Source organism: Triturus cristatus, chromosome 1_2 (genome assembly GCF_964204655.1).
Source record: "Triturus cristatus chromosome 1_2, aTriCri1.1, whole genome shotgun sequence".
NCBI classification, from domain to species: Eukaryota; Metazoa; Chordata; class Amphibia; order Caudata; family Salamandridae; genus Triturus; species Triturus cristatus.
In genome coordinates this window covers 129,113,057-129,134,634 of record NC_140580.1, presented here as the reverse complement: position 1 = coordinate 129,134,634, position 21,578 = coordinate 129,113,057, and the positions used below count along the sequence as shown (strand labels likewise).

Here is a 21,578-nt window from a genome sequence, read left to right as displayed (position 1 = left end):
GACCGCTGGACTCGTCATGTTCAGGTGATAGGCACAGGTTGCAGACTTTGTGGTGGTCACTGTACGGAAATTTTGCTCCACACTGGCATTTTATGAAAGGCGTCCTTTCCATGAGCCGTAGGCCTCAAGGCGAGGATAGGCCCAGCGGCCCGCGTCGACGTCCGGAATCGAGCCGATGAAATCGATGTCGAGAATGAAGGTGCTTCGAAAAGCTTGGAATTGAAATTTCCAACCGGAGCGGAAAAGTTGCATCCGAACCCAATGGCAGAAAAAAACAATCCAACGATGAAGTTGATGCCCATGCGCACGGTCATCCAAGGGAGGAGTCACCTATCTCGTGACCACAAAGACTTCTTCCGAAGACAACCTGCAAGCATCCGAGACCAACACCAGATGGCGATCTACTATCCTAGTGTGTGATCTGCAGCTCATATGCCTCAAACACTACATTTATCTAAATGGGGATATGTTAAAAAATATGGCATGGATCCGGCCCTCCACGAAAGACTTTGGAGACCCTGATCTAGACCCTTCAGTTCTCACATTGTACACTAACCAAACACAACCAGTCAGAATGGTTCCATGTGATTTATTTGAAGGGGGGAAAAAGTAATGGTAACCATAGGCAATTAATCTTGTAGTCCCATTATTGTATGTACAGTAATTTCAAAACATTTTGCATAAACTACGGTAATGCTCCGAGTTTCCTTTCTTTTTGTTTTTATCTGCTGGGGATACTCTTCATCTACCAATTTCTTTAGCCCTCACTTTTTGACCTAAATCTATCCATTTTGCTAATCTCATCGCTCATCCTAACCGTATGTGTAACCCTTTCCCTTATACTACACACCATTACAGTTTATTTATGCCCCTTCCCATATCCTAGTGGACACATGAATCTCAAGTATTAATACATTCCTTCCACTGATACAAATAACATTCCCAATGATTTCCCATTAATGCTTTTGTTCTATCAGAACTTCAGACCTGAAATCTTTGAGTCTCAAGTTCTATCTCCTTAAAAGCAACATATTTGGGAGGAAAGGTGGATGGTGATGGCTCTACAAATGTTTCAGAGAGCCGAGATCAGTCTAAGAGAAAGACGTTCCGCAGCACCATAGCCATACTTTCCTCCATGATTCTGAAGGACTCAACTGACTGAGTTTATTAGGGAAGATTACACAAACATCCCATTTTACAAGTGCATCTTGAATATCTCCTGATGCAGTAAAGGTGATCATATGTTAAGATTATGTGTAGTAGTTACCTTTTAGGCAGTGCAGGCCAAATTGTACAGAAGTCCAATCTATTATAACATGCATTCAGCCACTTGCTCTGGACACTTTATCTTACTCTTCACTATGGTGTCTCACAAGACACTAACCTTACCCTTCCCTCCTTTCTTTCCTATTCACCTTTCCTCTTGTTGCATCCATTTCCTGATTCAAGCTCTAGTGTGATTTCAATGTAGAGGAGTCAAAGAACTATTTTTCTCCTCATTTAACTCTTCACTGCACAACATTTTAATCCTGCATCGGTCACTCTCTCTTGGATGTTTAAACACTCAACACTAGACTTCGATTATCTTCTTTCGTGCTGCATCTTCTCAGCATACCCTCTGCCAACCTCCATTCTGTTTCCTTTTTCCGGTCTCCTTAACTCGCCATCCCATTTTAATTTCCACTCCCAACATGTGTGCCAACGCACACACATTTCTTTGCAATATTTGCAGGACTGGTTCTATTCTCACTGTCAGATCACAAATTCTCATGCTCCTATATTGTTGCTGTAAAGATTATAGTTGTTTGCTTGCCGGTTGTGAGAAGTTGGCCTGATATATGCTGTCCACTAGTTATAGTGGGCACCCTGTATCAGTCCAAACAACCCCTTATGGTGATAGGTTAAAGACAACCTTTATTGAAAGCTATCCTAGTGGTAGCTATGGAGAGCAGCCTTCAGGCTAAGTCTTGAAGGAACGTAAAGCAGCTTGTTTTACCAGTCTATAATCTCTTGAATGACCAAATGAAAGGACAACCACACCAGGTATATATTTAAAATATATGTATTTAAGATAAAACACACCCCTCTAGTCTCTTTATGAGGCTGGAGTTCGAAGTACTTAAGTTACAAGTCAGTGTTCAACAGTAAAAGCACAAATACACGTTTGGGCCCTAGGGGCGCACCAAACCATAGACCAATAAAGTGGTATGAGAACCACGACTGAACTAGACACAAGGCCTAGGGCCTGTAGAAGTGCTTGGACCACAAAGAACCACCCAAGGTAGTGACACAGGGGACACGGGCAGTGTGAGAACACAGCCGCAAATCACCATTAACTTCTATGGGGAACGTAGCGGTTGGAAATTGAGAGTTTAAGGACACTTAGAGGATGACTACAAGCGAACCCTTTTGGACTTAGAGGTGTCTAGGGCAAACACCCACGGGAGCACCGGAGTACTCGAGTTACCTCACCCAGGGAAGCCGGGTACATAGGTGTCTTTTGGTGTCGGGTCGCGTCGCTGTTTTCAATGGAAGCTGGCAAAGAAGTGCTGCTACCGTGAAGAGAAGTGTCTGAAGAGATCCAAGCCTGGATCGAGGATGGAAGGAACCTGAAAGCAGAGGGGACAGAGTCTGGATCACTTACCAGTGACCAGGGGCACGATAGTCCAATGCCCACAGATGTCGGTTGCTTCAGGTGAGTTGACAGGTGTCTTGACTCTTCAGCCACGAGGTCCAGGAGGCGTCGACGGCGACCAGGAGCTGGATTCGAGCTGTCCCACGAAGTCTGTCGAGTGCTGCAGTGTCGGCGACCAGGATGGACCCAACAAGCCTTGGCAACGGCAAGTCAGGTGGAAATAGAAGAAGGACGTCGGTGTAGACCAGCAAGGTCTGGGGGATTCACCCACCGAGGGTAAGTCGGGGCACGTCTGGAGCAACCAGGAAAGCCCAATCAGAACAGGAGTCGCCGTTGGTGGGGACCCACTAGTCAACGGGCCAGCGATCGCGAAGGAGCCTCGAGCGGTCGCACTTGAAACTGGCCCACGGGTCACTCGTGGAGTGGAGGCCAGAGATCTTCGGTGCAGGAGGTGCTCAAGGCTGGGGCTACTCGGAGCCCAAAGCACATCTTCGAGGAAAGCAGGAAGATGATGGATCGGCAAAAGATCACGGTGTCCAGGGGTCACAGTTCCACGTCACCCACGATAGCCACAGGCCTCCGCTTTGCTGTGGACTCAGGGTAGCCTCTGGAAAGTCTGGAAATACACCTCTGGTGATGCAAAGACTTCGGCGTCCGGCGGGAGCTTCAGAGTTGCAGACCGGCCAGTTGCTTGTTTGGTGCCTGCCAAGCAAGGGAGTCACTTCTTGACCCCAAGGGAGATTTCTTCAGACTTCTAGCGAAAATAGAAAGTCGAAGGTCCAGGATATATGTTGCAGAGTTTCGACCTGGGTAATCTAGAGTCTCAAGGACTGGGTTTCCATACTTATACTAAGTTTGGGGGTTGGACATACTCTACGGACCCACCTATGGGAGGGTTTGGAAAGAGGGGTGGTTACACCCATTTCCTTTGTCCAGTTTCGCGCCAGAGCAGGGGCAGTTAGCCCCTGCAAACGGTATGAACTGGACTCTGCACAGGGACACCAAGTGTGCCCCCAGTGCAGGACTTCAAAGCACCAGAGTGTGCTCCCGCCCAGCCCCAATACACATCTGCCTGTCTGGGAAGGTGGTTACATCAGCCTGTCTGGGGAGGTGGTTACACCTCCCTGGGACAGGAATCCTATTGTCCAGGCCTCCCCTGCCGGAGTTTCGGTCAGCGTTACAACAAACAAATGATGGACGGAATGCTGACAATGCAGACATTCTCCCCCAGTCAAGAGATCTGGGTTAAATCCATCGTTCTTTTGCCCACTACACCACCCCAGTTTAGACATGGCCATATGTAAATCAGTCTTGACCCTGTGCCTCATGGGAACAGTCCAGCCCGAACTGCCAAGCCATGTCTTCCCTGGACCGGAATCAAGCATACTAGGACCGGTTTCTGGCTATCAGCCGTCATCAGCCAGGATAGCTTGACTCCAGTGGCGTAGTGAGCACGGGTCCCACGTCTGGGAATACCCATCCCACTTAGGGCAAAAAGCGTTACAACAAACAAATGATGGACGGAATGCTGACAATGCAGACATTCTCCCCCAGTCAAGAGATCTGGGTTAAATCCATCGTTCTTTTGCCCACTACACCACCCCAGTTTAGACATGGCCATATGCAAATCAGTCTTGACCCTGTGCCTCATGGGAACAGTCCAGCCCGAACTGCCAGGAAAGACATGGCTTGGCAGTTCGGGCTGGACTGTTCCCATGAGGCACAGGGTCAAGACTGATTTGCATATGGCCATGTCTGAACTGGGGTGGCGTAGTGGGCAAAAGAACAATGGATTTAACCCAGATCTCTTGACTGGGGGAGAATGTCTGCATTGTCAGCATTCCGTCCATCATTTGTTTGTTGTAACGCTTTTCGCCCTAAGTGGGATGGGTATTCCCAGACGTGGGACCCGTGCTCCCTACGCCACTGGAGTCAAGCTATCCTGGCTGATGACGGCTGATAGCCAGAAACCGGTCCTAGGATGCTTGATTCCGGTCCAGGGAAGACATGGCTTGGCAGTTCGGGCTGGACTGTTCCCATGAGGCACAGGGTCAAGACTGATTTGCATATGGCCATGTCTGAACTGGGGTGGCGTAGTGGGCAAAAGAACGATGGATTTAACCCAGATCTCTTGACTGGGGGAGAATGTCTGCATTGTCAGCATTCCGTCCATCATTTGTTTGTTGTAACGTTTTTCGCCCTAAGTGGGATGGGTATTCCCAGACGTGGGACCCGTGCTCCCTACGCCACTGGAGTCAAGCTATCCTGGCTGATGACGGCTGATAGCCAGAAACCGGTCCTAGGATGCTTGATTCCGGTCCAGGGAAGACATAGCTTGGCAGTTCGGGCTGGACTGTTCCCATGAGGCACAGGGTCAAGACTGATTTGCATATGGCCATGTCTGAACTGTGGTGGCGTAGTGGGCAAAAGAACGATGGATTTAACCCAGATCGCTTGACTGGGGGAGAATGTCTGCATTGTCAGCATTCCGTCCATCATTTGTTTGTTGTAACGCTTTTCGCCCTAAGTGGGATGGGTATTCCCAGACGTGGGACCCGTGCTCCCTACGCCACTGGAGTCAAGCTATCCTGGCTGATGACGGCTGATAGCCAGAAACCAGTCCTAGGATGCTTGATTCCGGTCCAGGGAAGACATGGCTTGGCAGTTCGGGCTGGACTGTTCCCATGAGGCACAGGGTCAAGACTGATTTGCATATGGCCATGTCTGAACTGGGGTGGCGTAGTGGGCAAAAGAACGATGGATTTAACCCAGATCTCTTGACTGGGGGAGAATGTCTGCATTGTCAGCATTCCGTCCATCATTTGTTTGTTGTAACGCTTTTCGCCCTAAGTGGGATGGGTATTCCCAGACGTGGGACCCGTGCTCCCTACGCCACTGGAGTCAAGCTATCCTGGCTGATGACGGCTGATAGCCAGAAACCGGTCCTAGGATGCTTGATTCCGGTCCAGGGAAGACATGGCTTGGCAGTTCGGGCTGGACTGTTCCCATGAGGCACAGGGTCAAGACTGATTTGCATATGGCCATGTATGAACTGGGGTGGCGTAGTGGGCAAAAGAACGATGGATTTAACCCAGATCTCTTGACTGGGGGAGAATGTCTGCATTGTCAGCATTCCGTCCATCATTTGTTTGTTGTAACGGTTTTCGCCCTAAGTGGGATGGGTATTCCCAGACGTGGGACCCGTGCTCCCTACGCCACTGGAGTCAAGCTATCCTGGCTGATGACGGCTGATAGCCAGAAACCGGTCCTAGGATGCTTGATTCCGGTCCAGGGAAGACATGGCTTGGCAGTTCGGGCTGGACTGTTCCCATGAGGCACAGGGTCAAGGCTGATTTGCATATGGCCATGTCTGAACTGGGGTGGCGTAGTGGGCAAAAGAACGATGGATTTAACCCAGATCTCTTGACTGGGGGAGAATGTCTGCATTGTCAGCATTCCGTCCATCATTTGTTTGTTGTAACGGAGTTTCGGTCAGCAGCAGGAGGCCAGACCCGTGTCTGTGGCAGTGGCATCCATTTTGTGATGACAGGGCTTTAGAAAGTCTTTACCGGGTAGACCAGTGTGAACATGTCTCTCCCTCTAGAAGGGTGGAATGCTCCAACGCTGCCAGAACTGGTGGGGGGGGGGGGGTAGTATACCAAAGTGTTTGACACCAAACACGACATGTTTCCGTGCAGCCAATCCAAAGTTAACATTTACCGCGAGGTTATAATGCACTTAAGAGTATATGGTCAGGCTGCACCACAAACAGCATCAGAGGAGGTACTCCGAACGCTGCAGATGGGCTCTGCTCATGCAGGGGCACCCGCTCACATAAAAACCAAGCACTCTGCCTTCAGGATTGTTAAGGCCTGCCATAGGAGTGACTTATAGGTTTTGTGTGTGTGTGCAATGGTAGTGATATAGGTAGCCTATGCCACAGTAAGGGGTGCATGCACTACCTTACCCAGGCTGCAGTAGCAGACCTGTGGTGTCATTTTGGAGTGCTTCCCAGGGGTGGCATAATACATGCTTCAGCCCCTGGTAGGCCTCTGAGGTACCTATGCCCTAGGTACATAGTATACCATATACTAGGGGCTTATAAGGCACTCCAGAATCCAATTAGGAATGTACCCAATGTACATGCAAACCATTTTAGAGAGGAAGCAGCTAGGCTGGGGTCCTGATTAGCAGGGCCACGGCCAGACTAAGGTCGAAAAACAGTGAAACACCAGCAAAAAGTGGGGGTACCCATGTGAAGCAGATACTACTCTCCTACACCGGTGCTCACCAAGTACATGCCCTTCAACACCTCAACCAATCTATAAATCAGTTGGTAACCTTATTTTTTCAAACTCTCTACTGCTTCTACTAATATTTCGACATACCTTGGTTCCCAATAGTTAGCGGTCTTTTTAAATTGTTTTTTCTATATTGCCTACAAATCATTTCATGGTCTTGACCTTTCTAATCTTAGTAACAGTCACAGCCCCAGGCGAAGTTTAATTTACTCACACAGCACCTTATCTGACCTTTGCCCTCCTTGTGCCATTCCTATTTGAGTTAAATCTCTACATGTTCCCAAGCTTTGGAAAACTCTGTAGGAAAGTGGGTTTTTGTTGCAGTAACTCACCCACTTTTTGCCAGATTTCTGATGTACATTGACTTGATGTGCCCTAAGTCCCTGCCAATCAGGTACCCAGACCCTGTGTTCTTTCCCCACAATTGTACCTTTGTACCTACAATTGGCACATCTCTGGCGACAAGTAAGCCCCTTGTAAAAGGTACCATGGGTACCAAGTGCACTGAGACCATCAAAGACCTTTAAGGACTGCAGCACCTACTGTGTCACCCTTAGAGCCCTTGCACCTTAACACCCACACATTGCCATTGCAGGCTGTGTGTTATGGTGCAGAGAAAAGTGAAGATTCGACGTGGCCCACATCCCTGTGTGCCATGCCTGCAACCCACTGCCTGTGGCCTAGGTAAATGCTAAAAAACAGAAAATGAATGGCGGAATGCTGAATTAACATTCACCCCCAGTCACAGATCTGGGTTAAATCCATCTTTTTTTGCACGGCACATGTGAGAAAGTGCCATCTTTCTTGCATGGTACGCCTCCACGTTTTGCTGAATTTCTGAATGTACTTTGAGTGTGCCAATCAGGGGCCCAGGGCCTATGTTCCTTCCCTAAAAACCTAAAACTCAAATTGGCAAACCCTGGCCACATGTCAGCCTCTGGTAAATTGTACCCAGGGCCTTGTGACCAGGGAAGGCCTCTAAGGGCTGCAGGACTCATTGTGCCACCCTTAGAGGCCCTGTACCCTAACATACACACACTGCCCTTGCAGGCTGAGTGTCTGAGTACAGGACAAAACAAAGAGTCGACATGGCACACATCCCTGTGTGCCATGCCCACCACCTACACTGCCATGGCATACATCAGCCACCCCTTTAGCTGGGTGCCCTATGCCAGTGTGTGGGCACAGGAGCAGGAGCCCTGTGCCCCTACAGTACCGAGGTCCATTCCTGGGCACTGTAAGTGCAGTGCTGCCATTTAAGAGTACATGGTGCTGAGAGCTCGTCAAACACGAACTCCACAGCACCATAATGGCAACACTGAAGACTGAGAAGTTTGGTATCAAACTTCTCAGCACATTAAACCCGCACTGATGCCAGTGTGGGATTTAATGTACCAAGCACCCCAGAGGGCATCTTAGAGATGCCCCCTGAAACCTAACCTACAATCCACGTCTGGTCTGAGAGGCTGCCTAGGCTGCCACACAGCAGACATGTTGCTGGACCCCTGGGTAGGAGAGCCCCTGCTCTCCTGGGCCTGCAACAATGCACATCCTGTGGCGAGGTGCTAGATCTCCTCCCACAGGATGGGTAGGGGGAAGCTTCAAAGGCATGCCGCCTCTGTGAGCTTCCCCAGCTTGGCCGGAAACCCCAAATAAGGACAGGGGATGTGCCAGTCTGCCAACCCCACCCCTCAGGTGGGGGAGGAGAGGTGAAGCACATCTCCAGGCTCTCGCCATCTTGAAGATGGGGAGCCCTGCCCAATCAGGACTAGGCTACTGCCCCCCCTCCCACAGGAGAGAGGCAGGATAGGGGGAGTACCCACCCCAGGACAAGGAACCATTGGTCCCTGCCCTTCACCTACCTGTAACGCCCCTAAATTTAGTATTTAGGGGCACCCTGAACCTTCCTTCCCCAGATTCCATATTCCGAAATACAAAGAATAAAGAAGACCTGCCCTGCAGTTGGTAAGAAGAGGAAGACACCAACTGCTTTGGCCCCAGCCCTACCGGCCTGTCGACCCTCGAACCTGCTCCAACCCGGCATCTCTTGTGGCCAGCAACCTCACAAACCCCGGAGGACCTGGCTACCTTTTGGCTCTAAGCTCCTGGGACTCCCATGAGTACAGGCTCTACTCAAAATCTGCTTCTAATCCCTGGCATCAGCCCGGAACCGCGAACCCTTCACACACTGCACCCGCCAAGACTGGCCTGAGCCGGAGTGAACAAAGACCACAAGGACGATCCCACAGCGACTGTGACCCCGAGTCCGGCACCCAAGGACTTCCCTCGACGCGCCTGACGACGCCTGCAGCATCAGAACCAGGTGCCCCCACAACCGCGATCAACAGGGGGTAAGATTTCCCGACACCAAAAGGCACCCCTGCACCCGGCGACCCCTGTGCCCAACTCCGGGGTACCTACCTATCCTCCAACTACCCAACTTACCTCTCGAAGTGGTGGTGGCACCTGAAGAATCTTCGTCCCCGAGCTTGCAGTCTTTTTCTAAACCGGAGCTTTCCCATTGAAATCAATTGAGCGCCCTTAGGTTCAAAAGCACCCTGCACCCAGCCCTCGAGTGGCCCTGGCAGTGTAACCTCTGCACCTATCTACTTCCCCATTTACCCTGAGCAAGTGACCAGGAGCTCAGCTCCCACAGCCGCATGGCCTGCTAGTCAGCAGCCACCAACCAAGGTCCCCCTGCCTCCCATAGGATAACATTGGGCCTAACTCTCTCTGCACCCGGCTGCCACTGTGCCGCTGAGGGTGTAACAACTGTACCTACCTGACCCTGGGGCACCCGAGTCTATGCCCAGAACCCTAACTCTGCCAGTCGAGTACTTACCTTAAAGCCGATAACTCAATTTTCTCCGTAGGGTAACATTGACTGTTTTTTCCTGAAATTTCTTTGAAGTGTGGACTTTTCAAAACTTAAAATATTCACCAAAAATCAGCCGAGTAACTAAAACGAAAATACTCACCTGCTATTAGGTGAGCTCCCAGTGCTGGACCTTGGTACCCAGCACTGACTCTGAAAAATATTCACAACCGTACTTACCAGTAACCCAATTTTCTTCCATAGGAAACCATTGACTGTTTTTCTGTGAAATTTCTTCTAAGTGTCGATTTCTGCAAGCTTGAAATATTCTTTAAAAATCGTATGAATTGTGAAAACGTAATTACTTACCTGTTTTGGATAAAGGTCCCAGTACTGAGTCTAGGCACCCAGTACTGGATTACAAATGTAACGAGAACATACTATACCTGTCACTTGAATTTACTTCCATAGGGAATCATTGACTGTTTTCTATGAAATATTTTCTAAAGTGTCAACTTTTGAATTAGCAAAATATTGTCTAACAATCATAACAGTAACTAAGTCGACTTTTATCACTTGTTTCTAAGTACTGTCCCAGGACTGAATCTAGGATCCAGTCCTGGAATCACAAAAGTAATCCTAAAAGTAATCTATTGCAAATAACTTGAAACTTCCGTTGAACTCAATGCATTTTTGTGTTTAAAATTGTGTTGCCTATTGCAATCACTTGTAACTTTCTACAAAAGCCAATTGCATATTGAAAAAGTATTTATATAAAGCATCTAATTCTGAGAAAGTATATTTTAATACCTATTGTTGGTTCTAAAATAAAACAAGAATATATTTTTTTATATATAAACCATTGGCCTAGAGTTCAGTTATTGAGTGTGTGAGACCATTTGCTGACTGAGTGTGTGCAACAACACTGTCCTCTGATACTGCCATACTGCTCGACCAAGCTACCACTTTAAAGAGTAAGGTTATATCTAACTTTAGCCTCTGCCAAACCTCTGGGGACTGTGGACTCTGTACACCCTGTTCCTATTTGGGAACAGTATATACAGACCCACTTTCTCACAGCACACCATTATAGTTTAGACCCAGCCATATGCAAATCAGTCTTGACCCTGTCCCCCATGGGAACAGTCCATCCCAAACTGGCAGGCTAGAAACAAGCATCCTGGGACCAGTTTTGGGGGTAACACCCCTCTTCAGCCAGGCTAGCTTGAATCTGGTGGCGTAGAGAGCACAGGACCAACATCTGGGCATACCCTTCTCACCTAGAGCAACAAATCCAAAAAGAACGGATGATGGACGGAATGATGAATTAATCAAACTTTCACCCCCAGTCACAGATCTGTCTTAAATCCATTGTTTGTTTTGGACACCACACCATTCTAGTTTATGTAAGGCAGGGTGCACTAGACCACAGGTGAGAATACACTTGGATGAGCACTGTACCACTATAATGTCTAAGTCCATTCTTAGACCTTGTAAGTGCAGTGAAGCCATTAAGAGTATGTGGTCTGGGAGTTGGTCATTACAAACTCACCATCTCCATAATGGCTTTACTGAAACCGGATAAGTTTGGTAGCAAACTTCTTCGCAGATTACAACCACACTGATGCCAGTGTGGGATTCAATGTAAGATGCTCTCAGAGGGCATCTTAGAGATGCTCTCAGAGGGCATCTTAGAGATGCTCTCAGAGGGCATCTTATAGATGCCCCCATAAAAACGGCCAGCCCTGGTGTTTCCTGAATGGCTACCCACCATTTGTCACCACCAGACAGGTTTCAGGACCCCTGGGCAGAGGACCTCCGCTCTCTGGGTCCAGAAACAAAGTCCATCCTGGGAAGAGGTGTCATGCCTTCTCCACAAGAATGGGCTGGGTCCACAAAGCTCAAAGTTTCAAAGGACCGCCACCTTTGTTACCTGGCCCTGCCTTTTGCTGCCCCCAGAAACTGGCTCCCACCGGCTCTGACCCGCCACTTTGGGCCTGAGAATCAGCGGGGAAAACCAGTTAGGAAGAGGTGTGCCCACCTTTTGCCAACCCCACCCCTCAGGTGGGGGGAGACAAGGTTAAGCACACATCCCAGTCCCCTGCATCTTGAAGATGAGGGAACACAGCCAATTGGCGAGAGGCTCATGCCCGCCTCCACCTGGAGGCTAGCATAATAGGGGGTGTACTCACCCAAAGGAAGGGACCCATTGGTCACAACCTGCACACCACTGTAACGCCCTTAAATGTTGTATTTAGGGGCACCCTGAACCTTGCCTCTGTAGATTCCTGCAACCTACGAAGAAGGATGGAAGAAAACGCAAAACAGAGGAGACTAAAGAAGAAATGACTTGGCACCAGCCCTTATGGACCTTCTGCAGTTTCCAGAGATCCTGCGCCAAAAGTAGACTTGTCGTGCAGCCAGCCACCTTCAAAACCACTGGGAGGACTGACTGCCTTCAACAAAGACCAGAACTCCACAAACAGCAGCTCTGCTCCAAAGAAAGACTAATCCTGCTGAGGACAAAGAAACCAGACACCTCGAACTGCCACTTCTCCAGTTGCCTACGGCTCCAGTACGAGTGGCCCACGGGTCCCAGTGAGATCCCCCAGCGCTCCAGAGTCCGGATCCACCATGTGTCGACCCCTCCAGGACCCCCTGACATTGCTTGCAGGCTCTGCACGGAGACCCCCCTCCCTCCCCACAAACCGTGAATGGCCCAGTAAGGTGAAAACCGACCTCAAAAGGCACCAATGCACCCTGAAGCCCCCCCAACTTACCTGCCTCACTGTTGGTTCCTTCGGGAAGACTTCCTGGACTGAGCCTACAGGCTAAATCCAAAACAGGCAACCTCCATGGGATTGCATTGGGCTCCCGACACCTAAGCCCGCTGCACCCAGAAGCCCATGCGCTGCTGGTGGTGTGGACACGGTGCCAACCTGTGACCCCCTTTGCTCTGACAACCCTAGGAGCTTGACTCCCAAGACAGAGTGGTCTGCTTGAGAGCAGCTCCCCCACAACTGGGGTGCCCCCTAGCCCAATTGGCTAACATTGGGCCCATACACCCTGCACGCAGCAGCCCTAGTGCCGCTGGTGGTGCGATTTGAGTGCCTTCTTGAACCTTGGGGAACCTTGGTTATAACCCCAAAAAGCTATTCGTGCAGGACGTTTACTTACCTGCAAACCGATAACATTTTCTTCCATAGGAACCCACGTTAAGATTTTTTTCCCACAAATGTTCCGTGTTGAACTGCCTTTTGTATTGAAACCAAAGTAACTTTGCTTCGACCCCAAAATTGTCTTACTTACCTTTGTATTGTAGGACCCATGGCGTGATATCTAGGCATATCACCCTGAGTAGTTGATGTAACTAAATGGAAATCCAAAAGTACTCCAAATTTCCAATGTATGTTTGACTGTTTTAAAAGCAAATACAAACCTATGAAGATTCCAATTTCAACCACCATTGCATTTTCTTGTAAAGTTTTGCATCTGAATGCATGTTCTACTTGCCTGTTCTAAGTCCTGGTTCTAGAAATATATTATAAGTATACCTTTTTTTATATTTACCTAAGTGAATACAATAAACCCTTAACACACCCTCCTGATACGCCTAACTGCTCGACCACACTACCACAAATAGAGCTGTTAGTACTTACCTAATTTAGCCTCCGCTATACCTCTGGGGAACCCCCTGGACTCTGTGCACACTATACCTTACTTTGTTATAGCATAAACAGAGCCAGCTTCCTACACTCTCCTTATGTGCCCTTTTGCTGTGACGTCTCACAGAACATGTTAGCTTTCGCCGCAGCATCTCTTTAGCCAGTTACAAATATTCTACCCAACTATTGCACCATTAGCTTACAATTTGATTGCTGCTTTGGTGAAAGTGCTTGATAACAGATAAATGAAATGAAGTAATTTACACGTACCTCAGCCATTGTAAAGATCTTGTACATCTCAGGAAGAATAACTGGAGCAACATGGGGCATCTGGGTGTCTGTCACCTCACGGGTAAACTCTAGAACGAAAGGAAGGTTTTCAGCAAATGGTCACTGTATCGTCACTGTATAACAGTGAGTTGAAAAGAATAGATGAGTCGAGATTTGCATGAGAACATGTTCAGTGCCCTAAAAACAAACAGCAATGATCAATACAAGTTTTGGATTACAGACGGAAGACAGCCTTTCTAGTGGCCATAACCTAAGCCCATAGGGATAGCATGTTCCAGTAAGGAACAATAGAACACCTTCCATAAAGACAAAGTAGCAGGACTCGCCCTGGTTTCTTTCCAAAAGCAGTGTTTGATTTTCATGTAACAAACTAGTTCCCTTTCAACTTTCTTCCAAAATCATTCTACGTCAGATGAAAGGGATTTACATTCCCCTGGAAATAAAAGGGTTCTAAAACTCTGTCTAGACAAAACTAAAGACATCAGATAAACTGACCATCAATTTGTTAATTTTAGCTGTACAAGAAATGGATTAGCCAATGCAAAGCGGTCCATTTCTAAATGGATTGTTTTCTGTGTCTTATTATGTTACAGTAATGCCAAAAAGTCCTTGTCTGGTAGGCCAAGAACACATTCAACAAAGTGTAGAGCTGCTACTATAGCATTATTAAGACACACTGTCAATTACAGACCTATGAATGGAAGCCACTGGAGGTCCATAGATACTTTCAGATGACATTCCTGTCTTGACATCGATTCCAGATCTAAATTTCAAGTGGACTAAGCCCCTGAGCATAATCTTTTTGGTTAGCTCCTCAAAACATTTTGCCCTTTGCATTAATTTCCACCTTGTTGAGGATGGACTTGATTTTCTACTTGGCAATCACTTAGCTGTGCTTCTAGTACTTTTTCCAAGGTAATATTCATAATAGTCATAATAAACCCTCGCACCTCCCTGGAAGAAGGTAAGTAAAACAGCCTTCAGTTTATCCCAGGGTCCTTTCTCTCTGTAAAAAAAACAGAATTGGCTCAACTATCACCTACAGTAGCGATGGGATACCACAAACACCTCCTGTGCACTTGTTGTTTTTATTCTGGAGTTACTGTACCAAATACATATAAATGCATATAAATGTTTATTAAAAACGAACTCTAAGAAAAAATATTATGAAATAAAATGCTATATTACAAACTTCAAAGACTTTATTCAGATGTGACATACATACATAAAAGTTACACAGCAAATGTCACAATTAAAAAATAACAAATGATAAATAAGTAAAACTGAGATACATATCATTCAATAACATCATGGCAGTAGAACAATATTAGCAGTTGTTAGATAAAACAGAGAAAACCACTCCCTATAAACAATTCTGCCGAAAGATACCTAGAGCAACATTCCAATAAAAAAAACTCACAAACGTGCATAGAATGAGCAGCAGAATTAAGAGAGCATAGTGCTACAGGCGCTCACAGCGATTTTTAAGAAAGATCAGACATGCATACCTATTTCGTGGTCTGACAACTGCAGTAAAAGAGTGAAGGCTAAGCTAACATGCCTAGTGTAGGGGGACCTCTTTTAGAAGTGGAATAAAAATGGTCTAAAACGTCATATGTTAAGTATCTATATGCCTAAATAACAATTTTAATAAGCATTTGTAAACCAATATATAAACTGTTCTGAAAAAACGAAATATTAACAAGGCCAATGGTTAGTCAAAAACATACAGTAGGCATAATTACCACCCGAAGGATTTTCCAGTTCTTACAGCTGATTTAAAAAAGGTACTAACGCAGAAACAGGTTATCCGCGCACGAAAGTCACGAGCAAGTTTTGCGACTTAGGGCTGGTGGTGGCTAAAAGAGAGATTACCCTACACTGGAAATCGAGAACTGGTCCCAGCTTTGCGAGGTGGAGAGCTACCTTCACAAAATGGGCGGGTAGCGAGAGTACGCTCAGGTTGCAGCTAGCGCTGCGGGGAAACGATGAAAAGGCGTTAGCCATGGCACATGCATGGGAAGCACTAGTGGTTGACCTCCGGGGGTGGGGCACAGAAGCGTAGGAGGGCACTGGAGCACTGGAGCAGCATGCAGCAGCGTAGCGGTGGAGAGGCAGCTGACGGATCACGCATGAGGGCGGGAGGGCTTCCCTTCTCCTTTCTGCTTGGCGCCTGACCATGGGGGTGGGGAGTAGCCCGCGGCCGCTCACACGGCTAATTACGAGACAGACTTATCCCGGTACCTGCGGTTATGGCACACTGACATGTGGGTGGGGGGAGGGAGTATTTGCATTGGGGAGTGTTGGGGGGCAGTGCATTGGTAGTTGGAAGTGGTCTACACTGTACTATGCAATGGTGTTTATTACTGGGAGAAGACCAAGGATATGCTGGTCGTTGCAGATGGCAATTGTAATTGAATTATGCAATAAAAATTGTTTTTGCAAAAAAAAAACGCAGAAGCAGGTTATGTAATATGTCATCTACATGTTAGGTCATACATTTTGTATTTGTATGGGATTTATAAAGCGCTGGAATCTCCCCTGAAGGAGTATCTCTGCGCTGCAAAAAAGGTGTACGACAGGTCTTAACAAGTTTCTTAAAGAGGAGGAGATTGGAGCACTTGCGCAGCTCCACGGGCAATGAATTCCAATATGTTGGTGCTAGATAGGCAAAGGTTTTGCCTGCTGTTCGGAGTTTTCTATAGCGGGGGACGGCAAGGAGCCCTTTACCCTGTTAACGATGCGATCTGCCCAGGAGGTAGAACTTAAGTTTTTCCGCCAGGTAGCTCGGACTTCCACCATGAAGTGCCTTGTGGGCTAGGCAGCAAATTTTAAACTTATCTCTCTGGCGGATAAGAAGCCAGTGAAGCTGCCTCAGCAATGGTTGGGAAGAGGTTCTAGGAGGCATTTTAAGAGCCAGATGCACGGCAACGTTCTGAATCACCTGCATTCTACTTAGAAGGGATTCATTGGCCGATGTAAGGAGAGCTTTACAATAATCTAGCCGGCTAATGACCAGGGCCTGGATCAGGGTCCTGCGGACTAATAAGGGAAGACATTTGGAACACCCTACGGAGAAGGCTCACAGTGTGATAGCAGGAGCCTGAGGTGGCCATAACTTGGTCTCTCATAGATAGAGAGTGGTCCAGACAGACCCCCTGGTTCTTAGCCATAAGCTGCGGGACAGGGGCAGGACCCAGCGTAGTAGGCCACCAGTCAGGGGACCAAATCGTTTGAGCAGTGCCAAATAGCAAGATCTCAGTTTTGGCAGCATTCAGCTGGAGGAAATTTTCTGTCATCCAACCAGATATTGCTTGCATGCCCTCGGCAAATAGATGTTTAGTTGAGTCTTTGTCATTAGCAAAAGATAGGAGTACGTTGATACAGTCTGCATACGAATAGGGAGTGAATCCATGTTCTCCAATGATTTTAGCAAGATGGGCCACATACACATTAAACAGGTTGGGGCTGAGGCAAGAACCCTGGGGTACTCCTTGGTAAGCTTCAAGGTGCGTGAACGAAAGGGACCCAGGTTGATCGTTTGAGTGCGCTGGCCCAGAAAGCTTGCAAGCCACTTTAATGCCTGACCCTGCATACCAGTCTCTCTAGAGAGAGACATTATCAAAGGTGGCTGTTAATTCCAGCAAAACTAGCAGCACTGCCTTGTTATCCAGTGCCAGTTTAATGTGGTCTGTAACACCTATAAGGGTAGTTTCAGTAGAATGATTAAATCTGAATCCAGACTGGGACGGATCAAGGATGCCATGAGATTCAAGATATCCTATAAGCTTAGTGTTGATGTATCCTTGCGTCATTTTACTCATGAATGGAAGGAGAGAAATAGGACAATGCATGACAATGCATACATTTTTTTAGAAAGAAAGTCTAAGAAAAATATTTTTAAATGAAATGCTACATTAGTCAATTTTCAACCATATATTTCAATCAATAACTTGATAAAGCACACAGCTGCTTCAAACAGAAGCATCCGAGCGCTCAAGCAGACAATGCAAGGATAGCTGTGGCATTATAAAAGCTAAACAGTGTCAAATAGGCAGGTTTTAAGTTGCCTTTTAAAGGTTACTGGAGACTCAGCCCAGAGCAGATTAGGTGGATGGATGTTCCATAATTTGGCCGCAAGTACAGTAATGGAGCTACCTCCATGGAGTGTCTTCAAGAAATTTGGGATCCGTAGGAAGCAGCTATTGTTGGATCAGAGTACCATCTCTGGAGTATATGAGGCCAGTCTGTTCAACAAGTAGCATTGGGCATCAATGGAGAGTTCTGAAATCCAGCGTCAGAGTTTTAAATTTAATGCTCTGTTCCACCAAGAGCCAGTGCAGATGTCTCAGATGTGGAGAGATGGGATAGCGGTGAAGGACTCTCCTAGCAAGTCTGGCCGCTGCATTCTGGATTAACGAATCAGATACGCAGGGAGACTAAGGTAGAGATTGTTAAAATAGTCCAGGCGAGAGGCAACTAAAGAATGAACTACAGTTTTTCTAGTTTCCTCAGGAACCAGATGAAGAAACATCTTTAAGATTTTAATCTTCATGAAGCAGACCAACGACGTTTGATTAATTTGAGAGGCAAAGGAGAGCGTGGAATCGAAAATGATGCCAATATTTCCAGTTGAAGAGGTTGCATTTGGAGGAACGTTGGGTTCAGCAGGCCACCATAGGGAAGCCGGTCGGGGTCCAATCTGATTAAAATGCAAGACTTCCGTTTTATCGGAATTTAGTTTCAGGCAATTTGCCTCAATCCAAGCCACGACTCCACTGAGGGACTCCTTAAAATTTTTAAGATCTGCCTCCGAGTTGTCTTGGAACGAAAAGAGAAATTGGGTGTCACTGCCGTACAATACTACCTTGTCACTCCAGGTTTCGATGAGATCCACCATGGGGAAAAGGTAAACATTGACCAAGAGCAGGCTCAAGGCAGAACGCTGCGGGACACTACATACCAGTGGCTTAGGTGATGAAAAAAGCAGGTGTTAATACACCCTTTGGGATCTGCCCTCCATAAAAGCTTTGACCAATAAAAGAGTCTTGCCCTGAATGTCAAGGTCGCTAAGTCTGTTCAAAAGGATGGAGTGTGATACTGTGATGAAGGCCACAGACAAATCAAGAAACGGCACAATAACAGGTGTTTTCTTGTCCAGATTTTCCCTGACAAACTCCTCCACCTCCAGGAGAGCAGTCTCCATGCAATATCCTGCATGGAAGTCTGACAGATTCGTGAAGGATGGAATTGGCGTCCACAAAAGTGCTCATTTGTTGATTAGCTAATTTACCTTAAAAAAGATTTACAGGAGCTGGGAGGAGAGATAGAGGCCTGTAATTGCCAAACACATCTGTGTCTGCAGCCTTAAGTCTGAAAACATGCAGCGGGCAAACATCATCCGGGGAGCCAGGCTTACATTTTAGTATCTCCTTCAAAGAGCATTCTTCTGTTTACGTACTTTACTGTTCATGGGGTGGGGTATTGCGGAGGAATGAATCTGTACATATGTGATGTTCTGAGTGGCAATGGTGTGGATAACGTTAGATCTGATAAGACATAAGATACATTTGATTGTAAACGGCTGTGATTTACTGCAAATATCAATAAAAAAATTCACCAAAAAAAAAAAGAGCATTCTTCTGAAATAGGGGCAAATCAGACACAAATGCCTAGAGACAGGAGGGAGCGCAGGGGCTAGTTTCAGCCTTCCCCGCAGCAGCTGAACCAAAAGCTAAAGCCTCCTTTGGTGACTCTGGAAAGGTGGAGTATGCATTTTGAATCTTCTCATCGCAGGGTTCGGCTGAGGGGAGGATAGCAGTTTTGGCCCCTCCAGGGGAGACAAAGGAATTCACTATTTTAAACACTTTGTTGGAATAATTAGCTGCCATCTTGATATGATGTGCAAAGTACTCTTTCATAGCATTGCAGGTTTTGTTTTGCAGAAGCTCCTAAGTGCCGTTTTAGAGACAGTCTTAGCATTGGAGTCATACAATTTCCTCTAATTGTGCTATAATTATTTGCACATGCTTTTCTCCGTTCATTGGGTTGAGGAAAACTAAGGTGCAGAAGGCCTCCATCTTTTTGCCACATACTTTTTAGAGGAACAGGTGGGCTAATAAATTAGAGATCCAACTGTCAAACAGCAAAATGTCAGATTCAACTATTCCTTGTAGTATCAGAGGAGAGTAACTGAGGTACTGAGCCAGGGATTCTTCCCACAGATTCTGCAACCTCCTTTTCATTTCCGGGGAAGGGGCGATCCTAGTCTGTGGGTAGGGGCCCTAAAACACAAGTGAAATACTGAAGTAATCAGATGCTCCGGATCACTGAACTGCATGCTAATGGTAAAGATCAGATCAAGCATATGATCAGCCGTACGGGTAGGTGCCTGGACATGCTGGATAAGGTTAACACCAGCCAATGTTTGAATGAGCTTGGGGGCTATGGTGGAGATGAGATCACCAGCATTGACATTAAATTCGTCAAAAATGGTCAGATTGACATATTGTAGAGAGTATTGTTCAATGATGTCGAATACAGCAGGAAAGCAGCTGCTAAGGCAGTCTGGAGGTCTATACACCAACAGGCCAGAGAAGGATGGAGTGAGTAATGTGCAAAACAAGACCCTAAATGTTTCCGTACTGGCTTATAGGTGTAGTAAATGCTTCAAAAGTGTATTTGAAAATAAAAGCAACCCGACCCCCTACCTTGTTACCGCCACGGTTTTTCGCCAAGATGCGATAGCCTAGTGGAATTGCAAAGGGTAGTTCTGGGTTAAAGCGGTCATTCCAGCCATGTTTCCATAAGGAAAATAAAAGTCCCAGGAGTTGTTAGCCAGTAGGGGGAAAATAGCAGATTAATATTTGGCTAGGGTCCTGCAGTTAATAAGGCAGGCCTTATAACCCACTGCGATCTGCAACAGAGCAGATACTGTGTTAGGTGGGAGTGAAAACACCCCGGATCACGAGTAATAAGCCTTCGCTCAGAAGTAACTGTTATTTAAGACTAAGCCACATACCTCACAGGAGTGAGCATGCTTTCCCATTCCTGGGGGAGAAAACATCTTAGGAGAGAAGCAGGGGTTCGTATTCAAGGCAAGGAGAGCCTCTCTGGGATATCTGCTGCTCTGATCAATGGCAAGATGAGCAGCATGGCTGTTGCTAGACACGGACAGGTGCAGACAGGCATGCCTTTGGCGCGCCGTCAGCACATCCACGGAATGGCCTTCCTTAAATGGAAGAGCAAGGATTCCATCAAACCTAGCCACTAGAGCGCTAACCCAAGAGGGCGGTTCAAGGCAGTGCCAAGAAGAGCGGAAACAAGCTTTTGCACTGCAATAGGTCTCGCATTACTGATAGTTTGAGGTATTGGTGTTGCAAATAATGCAACGCCAATAGCTCATACTTTCAGTAATGTGAGACCTAGTGCATTGCAAATGATTGCAGTGAGCCAGAAACCAGCATTGTATGTCTCAGTGCAGCACCGCAAGCTGATCCTAGAGGTCCCTAGAGAGCATCATAAACATTGAAGATATGGTAAATCCACCCTACCCATAATGCAATGAATGCAAGACAGTACCACGAGTACATTAAAATAGCTATGTCAATATATACAATTAGTAGCTTTGAAATGTGACAAAAGAATTATATTAATTCCGGAATAGGTTAGGTTTTACTCTATGTGGAGCTGATGAAGGCAAATTTATAGAAGGTCTAATATAAATGTGAGATGTGGTAGGTGCAGTACGACAAGCTGCTCCTAGTAAGCAAGGCACCAGCACTGCCAGTACGACAAGCTGCTACTAGAGGTCCCTAGTGAGGACTGCCAGTACTGCAAGCTGCTACTAGAGGTCCCTAGTAAGCAAGGCA

At 47.0% G+C, this 21,578-nt stretch overlaps 1 protein-coding gene across 1 annotated transcript in view; it reads right to left on the bottom strand.

Moving 5' to 3' along the window:
* LOC146866945 (importin-9-like) overlaps positions 1-21,578 on the bottom strand; it is a 245,671-nt gene that overhangs the window by 93,662 nt on the left and 130,431 nt on the right. The window contains exon 6 of the mRNA XM_085603271.1: positions 13,687-13,775. Coding sequence (XP_085459397.1) covers positions 13,687-13,746 — 60 coding nt within the window. The 5' untranslated portion in view covers positions 13,747-13,775. The remainder of the gene's footprint in view (positions 1-13,686; positions 13,776-21,578) is intronic.